Genomic DNA, 22,617 nt, shown 5'->3' with positions numbered 1-22,617 from the left:
CCAGTCACCACCTAAAACACCAGAAACCACCACTCTGCGGTCTCCTTTCTCTCTCTCTCTCTCTCTCTCTCTCTCTCTCTCACTTCTACTACCCGTTCTCCAACAAAAAAAAAAGTGGGACTTATCTAGAATCCTAATCCTTTGGGAATCCAAAATCATCCCAATTTGAATCCAATTAGGACACATCACTATCACTAAAATTCTCCAAGTGATCAAACTCAACTTTACTACTATCCAATATCCAATTCCGATATGGGTTTGGAACCAAACTTCATCAAACCCAGTTTCCATCCCGATATGGGTTTGGAACCAAACTTCATCAAACCCAGTTTCAATCCCGATTCGCCCGTCACAACCCCCCTCCCTCACAGCTTCCTCCTATCCAGCGCCAGCGGCATTAACCACACCAATCCAAAAAACCCACCGCGCCAGAACATAGAGATGGTCCCCTTGCAACCGTTGACGTACACCAGTCTCAGAGACTTGTTGCCGGCGTCGCCGCCCGGGTCGATATTGTGGCCGACGTACAACGACCGGAAGGACAGCTGGAGGGAGATACCGATCAAGGACCCGCTTCTGCAGCACGCCGCGTGGGCGTACCTGCGGCCGATGACGGCGGTGCGTGGGGACGAGGACAGGGGTCTGTTGGGGAAGTTGGCAGACGGGTGCGGTGGCTTCTTCAGGTGCTTCGGTGGGTTCTTGGACCAAGTCGTGTGGCGGTCGATGAATCCGGAGTTGGTTTCCGAGAATGAAGATGATGGTGACGTTGATTTTTCCTAATTCAGAAAATTCGGATCAATTTACACGCATTTCGATTAATTTTGGAATCGATTTCGCGTCCAATGGCTAGGAAACACGTACGTACGTAATTAGCGAGAAGCTGCTTTTTGAAGCTTCGGTTTGACTGGTGGATAGAATCTGTACATGGAACAGGGATTTTTTTTTTTGTTAACTTCTAATTGGTTTTGTCTATAACACGTAGTAGGATTCATTCTTCCAGATTGTTTTTATTTTCATCTCTTTAATGATTGGGCTGGGAGAGTAGGTTTTTTTGTCACCCATTAGGGAAAGTCTTTGCTTAATGATGAAGTTTTACATGGAAATTGTTAGAGGATTTAATAGTAATAATGGTTATTATGGTATATCACATTGTCAACCATTGATATAAATTAAAAGCAAACGATTTTAATGATATCCAATTAAGCTGATTTTTTGCATAGTTGTTCTACTCGACGAGCTCTACAAAGTGAACGATTTAGATCATCGAAGCGAGACCGGGGTGGGCCCCAAAATTGGGACAGCAGCACGTTGTTATTCCTTTGGGGACAGCAGCACGTTGCTATCCCTTTGGGGACAGCAGCCCCCCGCGTCCAATGGTTATTATGGTACATCACATTGTCAACCATTGATATATTAAATTTCGAGAATTGATTTTGAATGCAGCAGATTGGCATAGACTATAGAGTAGAGAGTAAATCTTGTTTACGGAGCTCAATCTCAACCGTTCAAAAGTGTTTTGGACGATTCAGATTAAAAATAATTTATTAACGGTAATGATAAATTATTTTTAATCCGAACAGTCTAATACCAAAACAGACGGCTGAGATCGTTCAGTTTTGTAAAGAACCGCGGCTTTGTAAATAAATTTCTCTCTAGAGTAGATGTTTAACTTTCACAAGACTCATACGAGGAGGTGTTTGTGGGATAGGGAGACTCATATGAGAATTGATTTTCAATGTAGCAGATTGGCATAGACCATACAGTATTTTTTTTTCTTCATTTTTGGTCTATATATTGATTAAACGAATGATGTGCTATAAAAATTAGATTTGCATCCGGTAAAAAAAATTTTAAAAAAACAACTAAAAAGTCTACTGGAAAGTAAAAAAAAAAATAGGCCGAAGGAGACCTAAAATAATTCACAAACGAGGGTTTAGACGCTATTCATAATCCTGAACTCCAAACTTACTCTTCGGAGGACTCGAACTTTGATCATCACTGAAGAGAAAAGTGAACATTCCACCTGTGCTGGCGTGGAAGTTCAAATGCCACACTTGTCACTTTGACGTTTTTTCTGTATTTTTCTAAACCATGCTTAGTACTGGACAATGATTCTTTGTTTAGGGAGAAAACGACTACGTATTTGGACGATACGAAGTTTCTAATTAGAGTCCAGTCATGTTGTGAGCTGTTTAAGCCAGCTTCCAAAAGGCATTTCAAGTCATATTTAAATTAGCCGAGCTCGCCAAAGCATGTACATCAGCATTAGTAAAATACATTTTTAGCTATTTTGAAGAGGAGAAACTCAAAAAATACCTCTGCACCAGATTAGGTAAAAAGGTAGCTAAAATAAAATTTATGAACAGGACTTAGCCATTTTTACCTAAGCACTATTCACACTCCTTTCTTTTTTTATTGTTTCTTTCTCTCTCTCCTCCCTCCTTGGAAAAAAAAAAAGAGGTAAAAGTACACAGAGACCCCCTCAACTATGCCTTTTTTCCATGGAGACCCCCTAACATTTAAAACCGCTCATACAAACCCCCTCAACTATAACCGTTAACCAATTAGCACCCTTCTGTCAAAAACACCGTTAAGATGAAGGGGTCAGTGTGGACAATTTTTATAGATGAAGGGGTCAATGTGGACTACTTTTTAGGGGTAGAATCGTCATTTTTTCTCATTCCGTTAACAGAGTTAGCTAATTTTTCATTTCAAATAGTTGAGGGGGTCTGTATGAGCAGTTTTAAATGTTAGGGGGTCTTCGTGAAAAAAGGCATAGTTGAGGGGATCTCCGTGTACTTTCACCTAAAATAAAAGGAAAAGAGTGAAAAAATGTATATTTTAATTTGTGTTAGGTAAAATAGATAGTATTGGTGTAGTTGTGAAAGAAAAAATTACTCCCTCCGTCCCTTATTTATAGTCCGATATTCCATTTTGGGCTGTCCCTTAATAAGTGTCCATTTTGTAAAGATAGTGGGTAAAAATTGGTGAATTGTCTATTTTGTCCCTAAAAGTAGATTCCATTTTAAAAAGTAAGTGAGTAAAAGTGTAATGATGATGGGTAAGTAGGGAAAGTGGAGGAAAAAGTTGATGTGAAAGGTATAATGATGATGTTTTTTTTAATAAGTTGAAATTATGAAGCAGGACACTTAAAAATAGACGAAGAGAGTAACATTTAAAGTAGAATTATAAACTGTTCACAAAATAGTATACATATCCTCCGATAAACTTGCTCTCAGTTCATTTCTATAATACCATAAGTCAATCTCGTGCAAGTTTTTAACGAGTTGATACATGTCGAGCTTGAATAGATTATGTTTTTTTTTTTCTTACTTGTGTTGTCGTTAGTGGAGTTTAAACCCAGTCAATTGCTGGAATCGATTACTTTACTTTAATCTTTTTGGTATAACTGCGAGGATCAAGCTTAATTACCACACTCGGGCATTCGTGGCTTATTTTATTGTCGTTATTCAAATTTTTTTCGCATTTTTTAGTTTTTGGTCAATTTTTTGGGGATTATTGCTTCTTCATGACAAGAGGAATCTAAAAAGTAAAAAACTACGATTGAAATCCAATTTTTTTTGAATAAAGCCGAAAAGATTAATTTATTGGCTTATTTTTGTTTTTATTTAAAAAAATTAAGTTTCGATCGCAATTTTTTACTTTTTAGATTTCTCTCGTCATTACGAAGCAATCATCCTAAAAAATTGACCAAAACTAACAAATGCAAAAAAAAATTAAATAAGGACAAAAAAATAAGCCAAGTTGCTTATTTAGCTGAACGCCAAAGGGTACCCTATTTTGTTCTAGTGGGTCTTAAAGTCTACATAAGTAGTGTTTTTAATTATTCAACAACGGTCAAGTCCATGTTTTCCAAATTCCATACCCATTTAGATTTATAGTTTTCATCCCGGCCCGATAGTGGACTGTGAAATTGGTCTCTTAATTGAGGCGTGCATAAGCAGGTCCGAACACCTAAGATCGATATCAAGATAAAGAAGAAAGGCGCAGTGTTATTGTGAATGGCATTGTACCGGTACAACTTCTTCCTTCTATGGTCATGGTTGTGTCATGGGGCCGTATTAGTATTAGTAACGCATGTCATATGCTCTTACGTTAAACGGATCGATTGTTATCAGCACGTCCTCGTGATCGATTGTTCTCATAGCCATCCTCCGCGAAAGTTAAGGCGAAGCAAAGGACCAAGACCATGGCGCCGATAAATGGCCCGAATGCTCGACCGGTCCAATTGTATTCTATGGTGTAGACATACACTGCTTGGCATGTTTCGCAATTGTAACAGAGCTTTCTTTCGTCGTTATCCCAACGGACACAGTTAGCATCTTCCGCGTAGCGACCTGTCTTGGGGATCACCCACGTTAGGTTTTTTTCTTCGAAACCGCAATATGACGCTGGCATGCAACAACCCCCCTGCCAAAAAGGGCAAAAAAAAATAAAATCAGCAGTGTATAAAAATCCTTTGGTACGTAACTACGTAAATCATTGAATGTGTCTTTTAATAGAAATTCATCTTTTATTCATTGATCCCCAATCTATTACGGTATGGGTTTTTCACGATATAAACGTGTTTTTCTTTATTTTTCACTACTTTTGTAGAACGTGTGGGTAATTAATGTTAAAATTTTTGTAGGGTCAAATGTGTAAATTAAAGTTTCAATCATGACTATACCGCAATATTTTGAAGGTGAAAGTACATAAATATTCTCTCAACTATCACTTTTTCTCATAAACACTTCTCGATCACATTTAAAAGCGCCCATGAAGACCTCCTCAACTACTCTCATTACCCATGTGACACCCTTCCGTCTCAGAACCGTTAGCTGGATGGTCACATGGGCTTTTTTTTGGACAAAAATGCCCTTCACTATTATATGCCTATATCCATCTTGTTCTCTTTCTCTCTCTCCAAAATTCAACCAGACACTAGAGGTGTAAAATGGGCCGGGTCGGCACGGGCACGGCACGACACGTTTGAAGGCGGCACGGCACGGGCACGGAAGTGAGCAGGAACGACACGGGCACGGCACAGAAGTTGACTTGGCACGGCACGGTCTTAAACGGGCACGACACTGGCACGACACAGAAGTGGGATGGGGCATGAGTCACGACATGGCACGACACGGTTCTAGCCAGACACGGCACGGCACGGCACGGGCACGCGACACGACACAGGCACGGAAAGTTGACTTGGCACGGCACGACACGACACGGTCTTAGACAGGCACGACACTGGCACGGCACGGAAGTGGGATGGGGCACGAGTCACGACACGGTTCTAGCCAGACACGGGGCACGGCACGAGCACGTGGCACGGTTCGGGCACGGAAGTGAGGGGGAACGACACGGGAACGATACGGAAGTTGGCTTGGCACGAGACGGCATGACACAGTCTTAGACGGGCACGGCACGGCACGGAAGTGGGATGGAGCACGAGTTACGGCACGACACGGGCACGGGCACGCAGGACCGATCTTGAGATTTTCGAGGCTTAAAGCGAATTTTAAAAATGAGGCTCTATATTTTTAACAAAAAAAATCAATATATGTCAGTATGTGTCTAATATAAGGTTAAGAGATTAAACTTTTAGCTTCGTAATTTAACTAAAATAAAATTTTAAAACGATTTATACCATTAGAAAAAAAATGAATCAAACGTATCGGTATCGCTCATACATTGTGTTTTTTTTTTACTAATTATATTATGAACTTTAATTGTAAGAATGTTATTTTTAATAATAAGAGAATTAATTATTTTAAATAACTTTTATCAAATTTTGTTGAGTTCGAAGTAAATATTATGCTTTTATATAGTCAAAAGTATTTTTTTTCCCTGTGAACTAGATATTAAAAGTTAAAAATTAAATTAAAAAGAAAACTTATCCAAACATTTATAGTAGTGACTAGTGTGCAAAAAGATTTGAACTCTCAGAGTAACATTTAAAACAACTGAAGCATGACTAATACAAGAAAATCTGGCAAATGAGCCTCGTGGGGCTCGAAACAGGGACCTCTCGGTTTAAGCAATATGGACAAACCACTAATACTTGAAGCTTGGAACTCTACTCGTGCTAGAATTCGGAATAACTTATATATAATATATTTTCGTCTTATGAAAAACGAGGCCCAGTTTTCGCTCGAATTTTGGAGGTCTAAAGCGGCTTCACCTCAGGGCGGGCCCTACGGGCACGACATGAGTCACGAGGCATGGAAAAACCAAAAAAAATATGTTATTAAATAAACAAGAGTTTTAAGATTATAGTTTACTTTATTTGTGTGTATTTTTTGATAATCTAATAATTTATTAATCTTTTCCGTTTATTTAAGTAAAATAAGCTTTTAAAATATTTTATATGATTAAGAAATTTTGAATCAAATTCAAACATGATAATCTATATTATATAATTCTATTTTTAAAAAACGGCCTCTTGTACGCTAGGTCGCTAGCCATACGATTGCAATACAAGTATGACGATTCATACCGTTCATTTCGTTGTTTTTGGTGTTTTAATCGCTCTCGCACATTTTCGGGTCTATCGGGTTTTTGAAACCCTTTTATCGGGACGTAGATTTATTGATAGGGGATTTTTTTTTAATGTGCGATCGAGTATATAATGATAACCAATTTACTTTATTTTTTGCACAAATGATATAAATAGTCCCACATAAAAGGTAGACAGTTTCGATTTTCAAAAAACAACTCGGGCGGCCCTAAAGTGGTGCATTATAGGACTTTTACTTCTTTGAAAGCACCGAATGTGTTCTGATCACATGGTCTCCGATATCCGATAATCACCTATTTTGGGGAGGATGATAAATTTGATAAGATCTTAAATCGTAACGGTTTAGATCGAATATTTGAAAAAATGAGTCTGCAGCTACCATTTAAATCTATACATCTAACTTATCTAGTTCTAAACCAATGTATTCTGTTATAATCCAATGTACGCTAGCCACACGATTGCGACACAAATATGACGATTCATACCGTTCATTTCGTTGTTCTTAGTATTTTAATCACTCTCGCAAAATTTCGGGTCTATCGGGTTTTGGAAGCCCTTTCATCGGAACATAGATTCATTAATAGGAATTTTTTGTCATGTGCAATGTAGTATATAACGATAGCCAATTTTCTTCATTTTTTGCATGATGAGAATTGTGGGTCCCATGAGACGGTTATAGTTAATGAGACGCTAACGTATGATACGTCATGAGAAGTTTCTCTTCGAAAAAAAGAATGGGTCCCATGAGACGGTTATAGTTAGTGAGACGTTAATGTATGATACGTCATGAAAAGTTTCTCTTTGAGGAAGAGAATGGGTCCCATGAGACGGTTATAGTTAGCGTGGGGTAGTGGATGTCCGACCCTAATGTATGATACGTCATGGGATTACTCGATCCTCCTGTTATGGTCTTAAGTGAGAACATACTCGGTACATAACTTAGGTGCGCTCACCTATGACCCTGGTGCAGGAAAAGCAAGAGGAAGGGTGGACCCATGAGGCGATTGTAGTTAGTGGATGTGGGAGGAAAGGATCTCGTGGAGATGATCCTTAGATTTCATGTAATATGATGGATAGTAAAGAAAAAGACGATGTGTTATTATTCTGTACCTTTTGTGTATTATGAATTATTATATTGTTGATCTGCATATTGTGGTATTGGGTTTTAGGATTTCTACTTGGTAAATTATCACTCAGGATACGTTTGTATCCTGGCAAATCGTTTGCTTCGGCGTTCAATTTGCCAGAGTGTGCAGGATTCTACAGTGTAGCAGTTGATACAGGTGGGACCCCTGAAACGGAGTCTGGGCCAACATTGCTTGGAATTTCGTGTCAAAACTAGAGTCGCTCTGGAGTTGCTTTTGTTAAATAAATGTACATAGATTTTTGTATGAGTATTTTAAAATTGTAATTTTTGTATAAGAATAAATAGGAGCTTAATAATTTGTAAAATTCAGTGTATTTTTGGGTTAATATTTCCGAAATTCCTTGAGAAATTGGGGCGTTACACCATACACTCCTCGTGATAAGATAATAGAAAGTGATAATGTCAATTTTTTTTTTTTGGATCAAAATTTTAGTGCATAAAAGTTTTTTACCTTACATATGATACAAGTTTTTATGTACTACAATTTTGGCAAAAATACAAATAATTTTGGCAAATTTTTTGGCCATATTTTATACTATAGTTAGCGAGGGTTGGTGGGAAGTTAGTCAACAAGGGGGATCAGAGGCTATGAGGTTGTTTGATATCCCATATTCAGCATTTAAAACTGAAATAATTAAGTAATAAGTGGTTAAGTAGGTTTGATAACCACATTTTACATTACTTAACAGATTAAGTGCCACTTAAAATATAGTGTAAAAAGTTGAAAAAAATTAAGTAGCTTTGAGCTACTTAATTATGGCTAAATTTTTGTATGCTTGCATTCAACCACCACCATCACCAATCTTCCACCACTGTCGTCACTCAACCACCACTACACCACCACCAATCCCGCCACCACTCTACCACCACAACCGCCACCACTCCCACCACCACCACCACTACCATCACCACTACCACGCTATCACCACCGCAACCATCACCATTCTATCACCACCACAACCATCACTATTCCACCACCACCACTACCACGCTACCACTACCACAACCACCATCACTCCACCAACACCACCACCACCACTCCACCACCACTACTCCACTACCACCATCACGACCATTACCACCACTACTACTCCACTCCATTTCACCCCCACCACCATCACTTCACCACCACGCTACCACCGCACAAACATTACCACCAACCTCTAGTCCACTCCACCACCACCACCACCACCACCACCACCACCACCACTACCACCACAACGCCACCATTGCACCACCACCACCACAACCGCCACCACTCCACCACCACCACCACAATCACTACCACGCTACCACCACCACAATCATCACTATTCCACTACCACGCTACCAGCACCATAACCACCACCACTCTACCAACACTGCCGCCGCCACTACTACCACTCCACTATCACCACCATAACGCTATCATTGCCACAACCATTACCACCACCACTACTCCACTCCACTCCACCCCGTACCACCATCACTTCACCATCACCACCACCACCATGCTACCACCACCACAACCATTAGCACCCACCGCTAGTCCGCTTTACCACCACCACCACCACCACCACCACGCCACCACCATCACTCCGCCACCATCACCACTACCAAACCACCCTTACCACTACTACCACACCGTCGCCACCGCCACCACTACAACGCCACCATTGCACCATCATTCCACCGTCACTATCACACCACCATCTCTCCACCGCCACCCTTGCCACTACCATTCCATCACCACCACCACCACCACCACCAAAACTAAAGAGAATTAGAACTAAAATTAATTCATTAATTTTAATTTAGTGCTTAATATGTTTATTAAACAGCTATTCAGCTTAAAAAGTTCAGCATTCAGCTTTTAGTACTTAACTTTTCAGCCTTTAGTTTATCAAACAGCTCCTATCTATAACCCTGAAACCCCAAACCCTGCCTCTCGTGGGACTTGATCCTTGGTCTTCATTGACGAGAGATATGAGCAAATCATCTTATCAAGCATGGTTTCTCAAATAATTTTGGCATTAGTAACACCCACAATTAATGGGCAGATAATTTTGATTATGGCATTCGGGTTATTCCATCCCATTGTGCATCATTTACCACATATCACATGGAGTATGTATTGTAATTGCATGCGCATAAGAAGGTACAAAGGCCATCACCTATGGAGTTGAGATATACTCCTATATCAACTATCACATTTTGCTATTTAAACCTGTATGATGCAAATTTGGAGGTACTAACAAAACTACCTGAACTTATGCCATGATTGTGGCTAATGCCATAACTAGGAGAGCCAAAACGATGGTCAAAAGGAAGATGCTTTCGAGTCAGATCTAGACACAAATATATCCGTGTAACGTATATTGTGGTTTGATTACGTATACTGTGTGTGATATACGTGCGTCGAATGGGTCTGATTAATAGATATATATATATGTCCACATCTAGTCGTGTAATGTATATTGGGGTCTGATCATGTGTATTGTGTGTGATATACATGCGTCGAATGGGTCTGATTAATAGACATATGTCCGCATCGAACATCTCTATCTATAGAAATGCTCAAAATCAAATCATTGATCATGAAAAAAAAAATAGAGTTGCATTGATATGGAAACTTGATTTTTTTTTGGCAAAGTCCACTTTGACCTCAGTGGTTTGGGCTATGTGCAGGATACACCTTCATTTGTTCAAAAGTGTGTACATAACACCGTGTAGTTTTTGAGATGTGCAGACACACCCAATACTGTTATGTTTTTCATCCACATTAACATACACAACATTAAAAGTCTAATATGCTCTCATATTCTCCCTTAATTCTTCTTCTTCCTTGAATTTAATCAATCCATTCCATGCACTAAAAATTGGATCGAAACCATTGATATTGTAGAATTTGACGAGTACTACATCCATACCAAAATTCAAGTTGATCAAAAAATGAAAATCTCATGGTCGAATCGAATTTATTGGGAAGTAAATTTTCAAATTTAAATTTATCATTTATTTTAACAAGAATTAGATGACAGAGTTATTGATGTTTGATTGAATTGATTATTTACTAAGATGCTCAATTCTATGATTAGTACATTATGAACGGCTCGGAATAGATTTTGGTGGCAAAAGGGTATTTTTCTCTTATATTTTTTTTCAAAATTCAAAATTCTGTTAATATGAATGAAAAACATGACGGCAGGAATTGTATCTGCACGTTTCACAAACCCCGTAAGAGGTATGTCCGCACATCGCTCAAATCACAGGGGTCAAAGTGGACTATGCCTTCTTTTTTTTCTTTAAAAGGGGCATTGATATGAATTAAAAGAAGGGATGGAAAGAACCTGAACAAAATCCCTATTGTCGAGCTTGTCACAAATTTTCTTTTCCATAAGACAGTTTTGATAGGTATTCCAACCACTGTCCTTCAACAGAAACTTATGGGCCCAGGGTGCATAGGTCTCAAGACGATAGGCGTCGTCAATCCTCTTCGTATCTTTCGGAAAAGTCCCACCGATATCGATACTCCAACTGATCACAGCGATCAAAAGGGTAGTAACACCCAGCAATATTATGCAAGTTATTTGGACGGCCTTCGCCTTAAATGAAACCCCAATTGATCCCGCGAGGAAAAGAAGGAGAAGGAAGACGTCGAACCACAAATCCCATTCCAAACGCGGATATTCGCATTTGGGATCACCCCCCCTTCGTAACAACAACAGAGTGCTTATGAGGAAGTATCCCGTGCCGAAGATGGGAATGGTACTCGTGATAACGATGAATATGAAAGCATGTCGACTCACGGTATTCGCAATAACGTTGAATATGGAAGCACATCGACCAGGCGGAGTTTCTGTTGCCACACTAGGAGGAGTTTCTGTTGCCATACCAGGAGGAGTTTTCGTTGCCACACCAGGAGGAGGAGTTTCTCTTGCCATATGAGGAGGAGTTTCTCTTGCCACACCAGGAGGAGGAGTTTCTGTTGCCATACCAAGAGGAGGAGAAGTTTCTAGAGAAGGAGGAGTTTCTGTTGCCACACCAAGAGGAGGAGGAGGAGGAGTTTCTGTTGCCATACCAAGAGGAGGAGAAGTTTTTGGAGGAGGAGGAGTTTCTATTGCCACACCGGGAGGAGGAGGAGGAGTTTCTGTTGCCATACCGGGAGGAGTTTTTGTTGCCACACCAGGAGGAGTTGAAATGCGAAGTAATTAGATCCGCGGAGGGGACAACAGAGATCGGTGAATGTATTTACAGAAGCTTAAAGAATATGCCTAATTGAGGAGTGTCCTAAATTAACGTTAGCCAGCCATTGGTTTACAATTCAAGTTTGACCCTTGTCGTTTTTCTTAAGAATTGTACTTACTTTCCTGCGGTTGAGTTCCCTCTGTCCCGAAAAAATTGTACGGTCAACAAAACGAAAATGTACAAAATATTTCTTTATCAGGAAAAACTCAAATTGTTTTCTTAAAAATGAAAAGAACTCATTGATATTTTTAGTAATTTTTTTTTTGAAAAGCAAAGAAAGTAATATTTCATTGATATAATAAAATATTACAAGAATAAGGAAATAAATGAGAAAACCCTAAGAAATCCCAAACGGTAGTTGGCAAGGTACCAAGTTTGAGTTTTTCCCGACAATTTTAGTAATTAGTAGCAACAAGTTTGAATTTTTCCCGACAATTTTTTATTTTGATTTTATTGTTTTGAGGACCGAACAAGTCTTTCAGTAAGTCTAACGCTACAGAAAAAGTGTACAGATTTTGCGTACAGATTTTGTGTGGGGCCCACTACGGGTCCCACACAAATGATCCGAGCCGTTTATTAAATGTAAAACAGTTTTTCAATGGCCCCCGCAAAAATCAGTTCAATCCGATACATATAGATGCTCAATCCAATCATCTAACTTTTGATTTCGATTCCCGGATAATGAAACATTCTATTATTGGATTGAGCATCTATAAATATTGGATTGAACTGATTTTTCGCGGGGACCTTTGAAAAACTATTTTACATTTAATGAACGACTTGGATCATTTGAGTGGGACCCGTAGTGGGCCCCACACAAAATCTGTACGTAAAATCTGTACACTTTTTCTGTACCGTTAGACTTGCTGCAAGTCTTTTTAGGACAAAAGTAGTACTATCTTCTGGTCTTTGTCATCTTAAACAAGGACAGTATCTTTTGGTCTTGGTCTTCATATATATCAAGCTCATGTATTACGAAAAACAACAAGTTGCCACAAAAAAATCCCCTCATAAAAAATTCGAATACTTTAACTCAACGAAAATATTAACTTATAAGTTAGATGCTATAGATCTCGAGATGCAAATTTTTTTTTTTTTTTGGGTAAGTAAAGTTTTTATTGAAACAAAAAAAAAGAAAAGGGAATTACTGAACCAACAGGACATACCCTGAAGAAGACATATTATACAGTCTAGCAGGCTAAGCTTTACCAAAATAGACCATAGAACACAAACGTTACCATCAATGATTCCATTCTATCCTTAGTGGACAGCCTTTCTAAGATAGCCAACCATTCGATCAATTATATTATGTGTAAAGAGATTTTTTCTTCGTATAGAAAAGTAAAACTTAATTTTCATTAAGTAGAGATGAAATATTTAATTACCACTCGGTCTACTTTTATAAACATACATTTTTTTGAGGGAAGACAAGAGGGTAATTCCACATACCAACTCACCTAGGCAATTGCTAATTAGGGAGATGCATAATGGACCCTTTAAACACACACACACACACACAAATACATTTATCATTAGGAAATTGACTTCTACACTTCCCTTTTTATCACATACACTTCTTTTTTTTGTCTTTATTCATGTGAATTTACCTTTTTACCCTTTCATAAATTCACTTTTTCCACACATTAAGGGGCAATAGAGTAAATTCATACCAAATAAAGACAAAAAAAGGAGTCTATGTGGTAAAAAGGGGGGTGTAGAAGTCAATTTCCTTATCATTAATGGAAATGTCATCCTAGGGTTTTAGGGTACTTAAGGATTTTAAGGTAACTTATGGTTTTAGGGTTTAGGATACTTTAGGGTTTAGGGTACCCTGGGTTTTAGGTTTAGGTGCTTTCACAGAGCCCTAGGGTTTAGGTTTAGACACTTCCATAGGGGTTTTAGGGTGCACTTTCCTATTATAGGATTTTAGCGGTTTAGGCACTTTTATAGAGTACCCTAAGGGTTAAGATATTTTTATAAGGTACCTTAGGGTTTAAGCACTTTTATAGGGTACTTAGGGTTTATGTACTTTTATGGTTTAGGGTTTTAGGCACTTTTATAGGGTTTAAGTGTTTCATTAATTAAAGGAGATCTGGTAAAAATTACTTTTTATTTTCTGGACCTAGAGCTATTCTTTCCTCTTTTTTTTTGACATGAGGGCTATTCTTCCTTGGACAAAATCAACAAAGGCACTCTCGCTATTTTCCTAATCAATTTGTTGGAAAGACAGACGTTGTCACTTGGCATTACCTCAACATTGCAAAAACCCAACTGGGAATGATGCTGTGCGGGTGGTGCACACTATCAGAACCGTTTGTTCGGCAATTTAACGATTCGGATTTCATCTCGGCTCCATGTACCATTTTAGCTGTTCATTGTCGAGATGAGATCCGAGCCGTTAGATTACCGAATGGACAGCTTGGATATTGCACAACACCGTACTATGCACCAGCCGCACACCACATCCCCGGTTCACAAACCTCACCTGTAACAAACAAATTTCCACTTTGCGAAAAGAACGTTATACCAAGTGGTTTAGAACTTAATTTTAGGGTCTAATTTTGGCTTCTGTTTTCTTTCAGACTCGTTCTCATCCAATCAAACAACCTAACTAAAGCATTATATATACACCTCTACCCACCAAGAAATTTTTGGGTGCCGACCGGGCACCACGTGGTGCCCGAACAGTGTATCTGGATTGTCTATTTTGATTTTGAACGGCTCGAATTTGGAGAGAGAAAGAGGAAAGAGAGGATTTCAATCTGGTTCGGATTGTTCTCATCGTGTTCTTGGTGTCCAGAGTAGTCATTGAGCTGGTAGTCCTATGATCCTTTGTTCTTCAAGAGTATCTCTCATAAACCAATTTATATAGAGATCTCTCTCCGAAGTCAATCATCTAATTTTATGCTCAAGAGCTCTTACCCGAACTGACGAGAGATGCCCAAATAGCATTGAGCGTCAACTCGGTTAAGGGCTCTTGAGCGCAATGTTAGATGGTTGACTTCGGAGAGAGATCTCTATATTGGCTGGTTACGAGAGATTTTCTACGGTATGTTGCAGTTTTTCTACGGTTTGTTGCAGCTTTTTAATTTCCTCTCGCTCAGCTTTTGAAAATGGATCATAATCGTTTTCATAAACATTATACGATCATGATCAATTTTGCTACGGCATAATAGGTCTTGTACAATCGTCCTTATCCTTTATTCCGGAAACAGCTTTGGTTACAAAATATAGCGCGAGCAACATGATCAGCTACCAGCACAAGAAAAAACATACAGAAGTCGTATGCAGTGCATTCAATTTTCAAGCAGCAGCAACGACAACAACAGCCTTCGTCGATATCCATCTCATATTCTCCTCCTTTCAGAGCAGTCACTGATTCAACACAATTGAATGTGTGAGAAAACAATAAAAAATACTCATTCCGTCTCAATTTAAATGCTCCCTATGAAAATTCATGCAATTTCAAATAAAAAAATATATTTCTACATATTATTTTTTTATTTTCTTACACCAAATTAAAGTACTCATTAAACACTTTAATTTGGTATAAGAAAATAAAAAAATTATATGTAAAAATATGTTTTTTTTGAGTTCGATCAATATTGCAAGGATTTTCATAGAGAGTATTTAAATTGGGACGGAGGGAGTAGTCAGATCTGCATGAGCGCGCGGCCCTCCCTGTATGCATGGACTTTCTATGTCCAAATGATCACTGGTTTGTAGAAGGCATCGGGAAAGGGACCAGGACCAATTGGAGGGTCACCGCCTGACCGCCTCATGTTTTATTCATCGAGGTGTTGTCATTGTGCCCTTCGTTAAATAACACTAGGAATCGAAGTTCTCTATGCTTCAAGTTTCTTCTCGAATATAGAGTTTGGCCATTCGATATACTCTTTATCGAGTTTTAATAAAATCTCGTCACCTATTTAAAAAACACTAGGAGTCAAAGTTTTATAACATTGGGCGTGACGATCTAAGGATTGACAAATCATTCACTCTCGTACTCTCTCTCTCTCTCACATTTACGGTTTCGGGTGCGTGAGTTTTGTTTTCTACCGCATTTCAGGGGCGACAGATGCAGGTTGTTTTTCAGGAGCAATATGTGTCTTCATGATTATGTATGTGTATGATTGTAATGTCATATATTTGGATCTACCACTGGCACGCGCCTTTATGAATTTTTTTTGTTTTTGTTTTTGGTTGACATCAGTGATATCTGGGTTAGCTTACGCGTACCTTTACTAATAACTTATTGGTCCAGTCAAAAGCACGCCATTTACATCGGGGACTAGAGAATTCATAAAAAATTACTTTCTTACGGCCTGACTCCAAGAATTGAACACATGTTAGTTGTGTGGGAAGCAAACTTACTAACCAACTGAACTGACCTTTGGGCTGCCTGCCTTTATGAATTCTTGCCCCCCGAGTTCATTACACCATGTATGCATCTATGTTACTTTCTGTCCCCAGCTGCAAATTGAATCGAAATCGAAGAGTTATGTGTCTTTATGATTGTGGTTTTCCTCATCATGCAGGGAGGAGATCAGTGTCCGTCTTGCGGTTGTCAGCCTCATCTCATCCTTTTTTTTTTTTGAACAAAAAATAAGATTGTATTGATCTTTGGATCGAAAGTTTCAAAGATCAAACAGATAGGGAGTAAGATGGCATCACAAAGTATGGAAAAAGAAGCTTTTCAACAAAATTGGCTTCAGACCGCTCGACAATCATCCTTGCGGCTCTCTGAACACTATTGCCTCCTTATTTTAGTTCATAACTTGAAAATCATTGCGCAGAGGTAAAGAATTTTGACATTAAAATCTATAAATTAACCAAGAGTAAGCCCACATAAATGTTCAAGCATCGGCAGGATATATCTTTCGCAAGCAGGTTTTACGTTCATCGGAGCTTGCTCAAATGTCCTGAAGGCTATTGTTAGAGATTTTCAAAATAAAAGAGTCGTCGTTTTTGGTTTTGTAAAATTCCTTGTTTCCATAGAATGTTTGTTTTCCTCTTTGTGAGCTTTGTCCCACATTGGTAAGTTGAGAGATGTTGGAGTGGTATATATTAGGAAACATTCCTAATATAAGTAACTAATGATCTAGTGTGGTACAGCCCTTTGGTGACCATACCGGCAGAGCTAGTACACACGCGCATGCGCGTGCGCGCGCGCGCGGACTGTGTGGCGTGGGCTGTGGTGCATTGTGGCGCTTTAGCGGCGCACTTAGCACGTCAGCGCTAGGCGCCTTATTGGCGCCATTTCTTATTGCGAGTTGGCAGTAAGGTGGTGCTAACGTGGATGACACGTGTCACACGCGTGGTAGGTGAGTCACACGGGATGGTTCCGATCGAGTGCGACTCGTGCGTACGGGTGCACTGGTCCGTAGAGTTGCGATCTTAGCCGTTTGCTGCGAATGGGCTCGATCCAACGGATTGGATCAAATCCGATTGGGTGTGAGTGAAACGGCACACCAGTTCGGTGTGACTGGGTGTGACTGATCGATCTAGACCGTAGGATCCGATCCAACGGTCAGATTAGATCGGGTGCATACCCATTCTCAATGGGTACGTAGTGGCCTATAAATAGACCACTACTTAGCAGAATCCAGTGCTCAGAATATACACACATAATCCGAATTTCTCCCACATCTCTCTCTATATTTTCTAGCATTCAATCTGCGTTCTGTTTTGTTGCAGAAACTAGAACACAGTGGTTCTCGGTTCTTATATTCGTTCAAGCAGATATTCTGTCCGTTTCGTTAGTGCAAACGAAAACGGAAAGAACTTCAAGTTCGGGCTTCGATTTATCTTGAAGGCAGGTTTGCTGTAACCCTTTGCATACCGGTATTGGTGGGGGCAAATACTGTCTTTAGGAAAGCGACATAGTCGTGACTCGAAGCGTATTTCAGATTTGGTGGAGATTTCGTCAACATTTCCGTTGTCTTCCAGCGGCCAATTTTTCCAACAATCTAAAGACAGTATTTTCAATGGCGATGTCTCTACAGAAGATGACACAAGACTTTCTGAAATTGGAGCGGTTTGAAGGTGGGAATTTCAGGCGTTGGCAGAAGAAGATGCACTTCTTGCTAACGACCCTGAAAGTGGTGTATGTTCTGACTACTCCGAGTCCGGAGATACCGAAAAATCCAGATGATGAAACTATGGGGCAGGCCCGTGAAAGTGGCAAGTGGGAGAATGATGACTACATTTGTAGAGGACACATCCTCAATGCACTGTCGGATTCACTATTCGACGTCTATCAGAATTCAATGACGGCAAAGGAACTTTGGGATGCACTTAACGATAAGTATCTTTCTGATGACGCTACAAGTAAGAAATTTTTTGTTAGTCAGTTTATGAATTATCGCATGGTTGGTACAAAGCCGGTCATTGATCAGTTGCATGAGATTCAGTATATCCTCAGTCAGTTTAAGGTTAAGAACATGCATATGGATGAATCTATTGTTGTTTCCTCTGTTATTGACAAACTGCCTGCATCTTGGAAAGATTACAAAAAGGAACTCAAACACAAGACCGAGGAATATACCCTTGATCAGTTGGCCCAACACCTTCGGGTGGAGGAAGAGACAAGGCGTCAGGAGGGTAAGGATAATTCTACTTCTAAAGTACATGTGGTGGAAGAAAGTTCCAACAAGAAACGCAAGAACATGGACGGTGATAAGTCTTCTGGTAAGTGGAAGAAGCAGAAGCGGGATCCTACCGACACTGGTTGCTGGCATTGCGGCAAACCTGGGCATCTTAAGAAAGATTGCAAAATCCTGAAAAGGAAGAACTCTGGTGGAAATCCAGGAGCATCTGGGGCAAAGAATTCTAAATTCATTGCTATTGTTTTCGAAGCGAATATCCTCGATGATGCTGGAAGTTGGTGGGTTGATTCTGGTGCGACAAAGCATGTTTGCAATGACAAGAGGCTCTTTACTGAGTATAGTCCAGTTGCAGATGGTACCGTTCTGTTCATGGAAAATGCGTCAACTGCATCAGTTAAGGGAAAAGGCAAAGTGGACTTGGAGTTCACTTCTGGCAAGACGCTGACTCTTACTGATGTGTATCATGTACCGGAAGTTAGGAAGAATCTCGTGTCTGCAAGTCTACTTAATAAGTATTGTTTCAAAGTAGTGTTTGTAACGACCCGAATTTTTGACCCAATTTTTTTTCCTAAATATAATATTATTAGAATTATTTTCCTTAATGCAATTCTTTTTTTTTCAATACAATTATGCATGCAATATATACATACATTTTTTTTAAAAATTTTCCTACACACAAATTACGTGCATGCACAAATACAATCTCCTTCCTTCTCTCCGTCTCCTACTCAGTCTATACTTCCTCTCTAACCAAAATTCTATCAAACCAATCTTTCACTCCTCTTCAAACTCTCCCTAAACTATATATCTCTCTCCTCCCGCATTCCACCATCTCCATACTTATCCTTGCACCCCACTCCTCCCCCCACCTTATAAATACCACCTCCTACCGTCACCATACCCGTGCACCACTACCTCGACACCATGATCGCCTCACCTCCTCCGTCTCGACCCTCTTCGGTAGCCACCTCCCCACACCACCATAACCGCCGCACCCCGCACTACCTCGCTCGGTTGCCATCGTCACCACCTGCCGAGAACACCACCACCAACCGTAGCCCTCCTTACACTGACCCGCCACCGTAGGCCACCACCTCGCCACTGAAATCTCCATTTTTCCATAGCCACCACCTTCCCGTATCACCTCTTTCAGCCTGTACCCGCCACCGACGGACTACCACCGGACACCGCTTTGAGTTTTTGGAACCCGTTTCTCGCTTTTCGACCGGTCCCAAGGTAGAAAAATCTCTCCTCTACATCTCCCTAAGTATATTATGTGTTAATGTATTGAATCGAAGTGTTCGAGGGGAAGAAATCGATAGGGGACGATCGCCACGACCGAAACCCAGTTTTCCGTTTTGCATCTGTTCCTGGACGTTGGAAATTTGAGATTTTAAGATATAATTACAGTTTCCCCCCTTGACTATTTTAGTATAGTGTTTCGGTCCAAATTAGAAAACACAAGTTATGTTTAAATAATGATGATTAAGCCCCTAGGTTTACTAAAATAGTAAAATCTATGTTCTAGTCAACAACGCGTTTTAATTTTACAACTTAAATGTTATATTGGTATAAAAAATTATTATCATTATAATGTGAAGTATTATTTTACTTTTACCGATCATACAAACATTTTTTAATGGTTTTACTTTTATTCATGTAATTCTCTAAAATGCCTTTAATTCATAAAAAAATAAGCCTAGAGTTACTAGTAATTGTACAAAATTATTTTTCTTTATTAATAAAGATTTCTGTTAATAATATTTGCTTTTTGACCATACAAGATTAAGGGCAACGGCCCGTTCATAATAAGTTGCGTAATTACATTGTTTATTAATTATTTTAATTATTATTGATTTGTTGTATGTTGCATCGATACTTGATTTGAGTGCTAGGTTGGACCCTAGAGACATGGGGTGGTATGCGAATAGAATTCACTTAGACGGTGCTAAGTAATGGATGAATTGAAAAGTTTTATTTCTAGATTGCCTGCAGGCGTGATGTTGAGATTTGTGATGAGATTGAAACTGGCGTGTGTCCAGTGATGAACTGATAAACTGGCGTGTGTCCAGTGATGAATTGATAAACTGGCGTGTGTCCAGAACTGGCGTGTGTCCAGTGATGAATTGATAAACTGGCGTGTGTCCAGTGATGATGGTGAAGTGGTATATAAGATAGGCGAACCCTAGTTGTGATTCAGGCATGATAAGCTTTCCCCTTGTTGTAGTTATTGGGATGCATACTCGGTACATAACTTAGGTGTATCTGCGACAGCAAAGGAAAGTGACCTCATGGGACCGAGCATGGCTAGCGGTTGAGGGAGGAAAGATCTCGCGGAGAGATCTTAGATTTCACATTAGGTTATGGATAGTAATGAACTGGCTTATGTGGAGAATATTTGTTTGGCTTCTTCGATTCAATATTATCTTGTTACCTGCTAACTGTAAAGTAAGAGAGGTGGTTGGGTTGGATTACTCTACTGGGTGATTTATCACTCACGGATACGTCTGTATCCTGGCAAATCGTTTGCTTCGGCAATCAATTTGCCAGAAGGCGCAGGATTCAATGGAGAGGATTCAAAGATGTTGCAGTTCAACACGGAAAGAATATCAGGAACGAAGATCGAGTATGTTTCGGATTGTATCAACCCTAGAGTCAGCTCTGAAATTAATGTATTTTGAATCAGTAAATTTATCTTGTGACTGTAATAGCTAAACTTTATTTTAGAAAATTATATTTATTTAGCAAATTTTCTTAAGAAACTATTTTATTTTGCTCTCGAAAAGTCGGGGCGTTACAAATGGTATCAGAGCATAAGGTCAACACTCGGCCTTGGGTAGATTGGGTAGACCATACTCTAAGAGCGTAAATCCGAATAGCCAAACGTTTACTGTTTCTATTACTTCCCTAAACCATGACATATCTTACCTAAGTATATCATATAAATATTTTATTTACTTTTCGCAATCCAAACTCCGGTGAGTTATGGAATCAACGTTGACTCCGATTAGAAGGAAGCGATGGAGGAGCCATTCCTTTTATAATTGGTTGGCCAATCAAACGAGTTGAAGAATCCCAGTGCGAAGAAGACAAAGAGACAAACCTCGACAATGGAGGATAAGGTACTGTCGAAAGAGGCTAATCCGTAAATAGAATACCTATCAAAGAAGAATTTCCTTTCTCTAGGCAGATGATGATTGAAAATATGATAGGATCAGTAAGAGAACGTTATTGCACGCGCTTCTTTCTGAGAACCAGAGATTTAGAAATCCTCGAGACCCTAAACCTAACCTCGTGGAGCAATCATTACAAGATTGGTACAAAAGGTCAACAACATCATTCTCTACAGTCATTTTATCAACCCTACCAGCAAGGATAGAACACATAGCCCTGATGCCAATGACAACGTTGCCTACTTCAATGATAATGATTACGTGAATTTCGAGATCAATGCCAACTCAAACTCCAACTCAATACAGAGTATCAACTGGGTTGTGCAACTCATACGAGCGATTACAGACTGCACCTAAACTCCAACCTAAAGCTCCGAATGCCCCTCGATGGATAGATCATAATAGAATGAGTCTTGGCCTACGTTTAGCTTGTAATTTTTGGGTCACAAGAAGAATTGATTTTGATGTCAAGGGTCGACTATTAGCCATCGTGCTATTATCGAAAGTGATGGGAGAGCGAAAAGTCATCTTCCGCAAGTGAGGTCTTACCCATTTAAGGGGGGTAGACAATACCCTTCTGCACCTAACACGTACAAAACGATGTGTCATAATAAGCTCCTTGAATGGTTAGTGACCCTCAAGTTGAAAGAAATAGATCATATGGAGTTAAACCTCCCTCGTATCATCTGCAAATACAAGGACGTGTTCCCTTGGAAATCGCTAGGATTACTGCACCAAGAGAAATGGAATTCACCATCAAGCTACAACCTGGTACGACCCCAATCTCCATGGCCCCGTATCAGAGGGCTCCGACAGAATTACAAGAGTTGAGAACACAACTGTAGGAACTTTTCAGAAAAGAATTTTATCCGACCCAGTACTTCACCATGGGGAGCCCCTGCCTTATTTGTCAAGAAGAAAGAGAGGAAGTTCCAACTTTGT

At 39.7% G+C, this 22,617-nt stretch overlaps 1 protein-coding gene and 1 long non-coding RNA gene across 2 annotated transcripts; one reads left to right on the top strand and one right to left on the bottom strand.

Annotated features, from left to right (window-relative positions):
• Window positions 1-3,944: 3,944 nt before the first annotated feature.
• On the bottom strand, window positions 3,945-11,806 carry LOC131327501 (tetraspanin-8-like). Its single transcript, XM_058360664.1, has 2 exons — window positions 10,997-11,806; window positions 3,945-4,431 (listed from the first exon to the last, which is right to left on the bottom strand). Exons 1-2 carry the CDS (start codon window positions 11,804-11,806, stop codon window positions 4,117-4,119), a joined length of 1,125 nt encoding a protein of 374 aa, XP_058216647.1. The 3' UTR covers window positions 3,945-4,116.
• Window positions 11,807-14,520: 2,714 nt separating this feature from the next.
• Window positions 14,521-16,821, top strand: LOC131326608 (uncharacterized). The gene is made up of 3 exons (XR_009200062.1): window positions 14,521-14,710; window positions 15,071-15,291; window positions 16,433-16,821. It is a non-coding gene; the product is annotated as an uncharacterized LOC131326608 (long non-coding RNA).
• The last annotated feature ends 5,796 nt before the right edge of the window (window positions 16,822-22,617 follow it).

This window comes from Rhododendron vialii, chromosome 5a, assembly GCF_030253575.1.
Source record: "Rhododendron vialii isolate Sample 1 chromosome 5a, ASM3025357v1".
NCBI lineage: Eukaryota > Viridiplantae > Streptophyta > Magnoliopsida > Ericales > Ericaceae > Rhododendron > Rhododendron vialii.
This window is presented reverse-complemented; position numbering and strand designations above follow the sequence as displayed.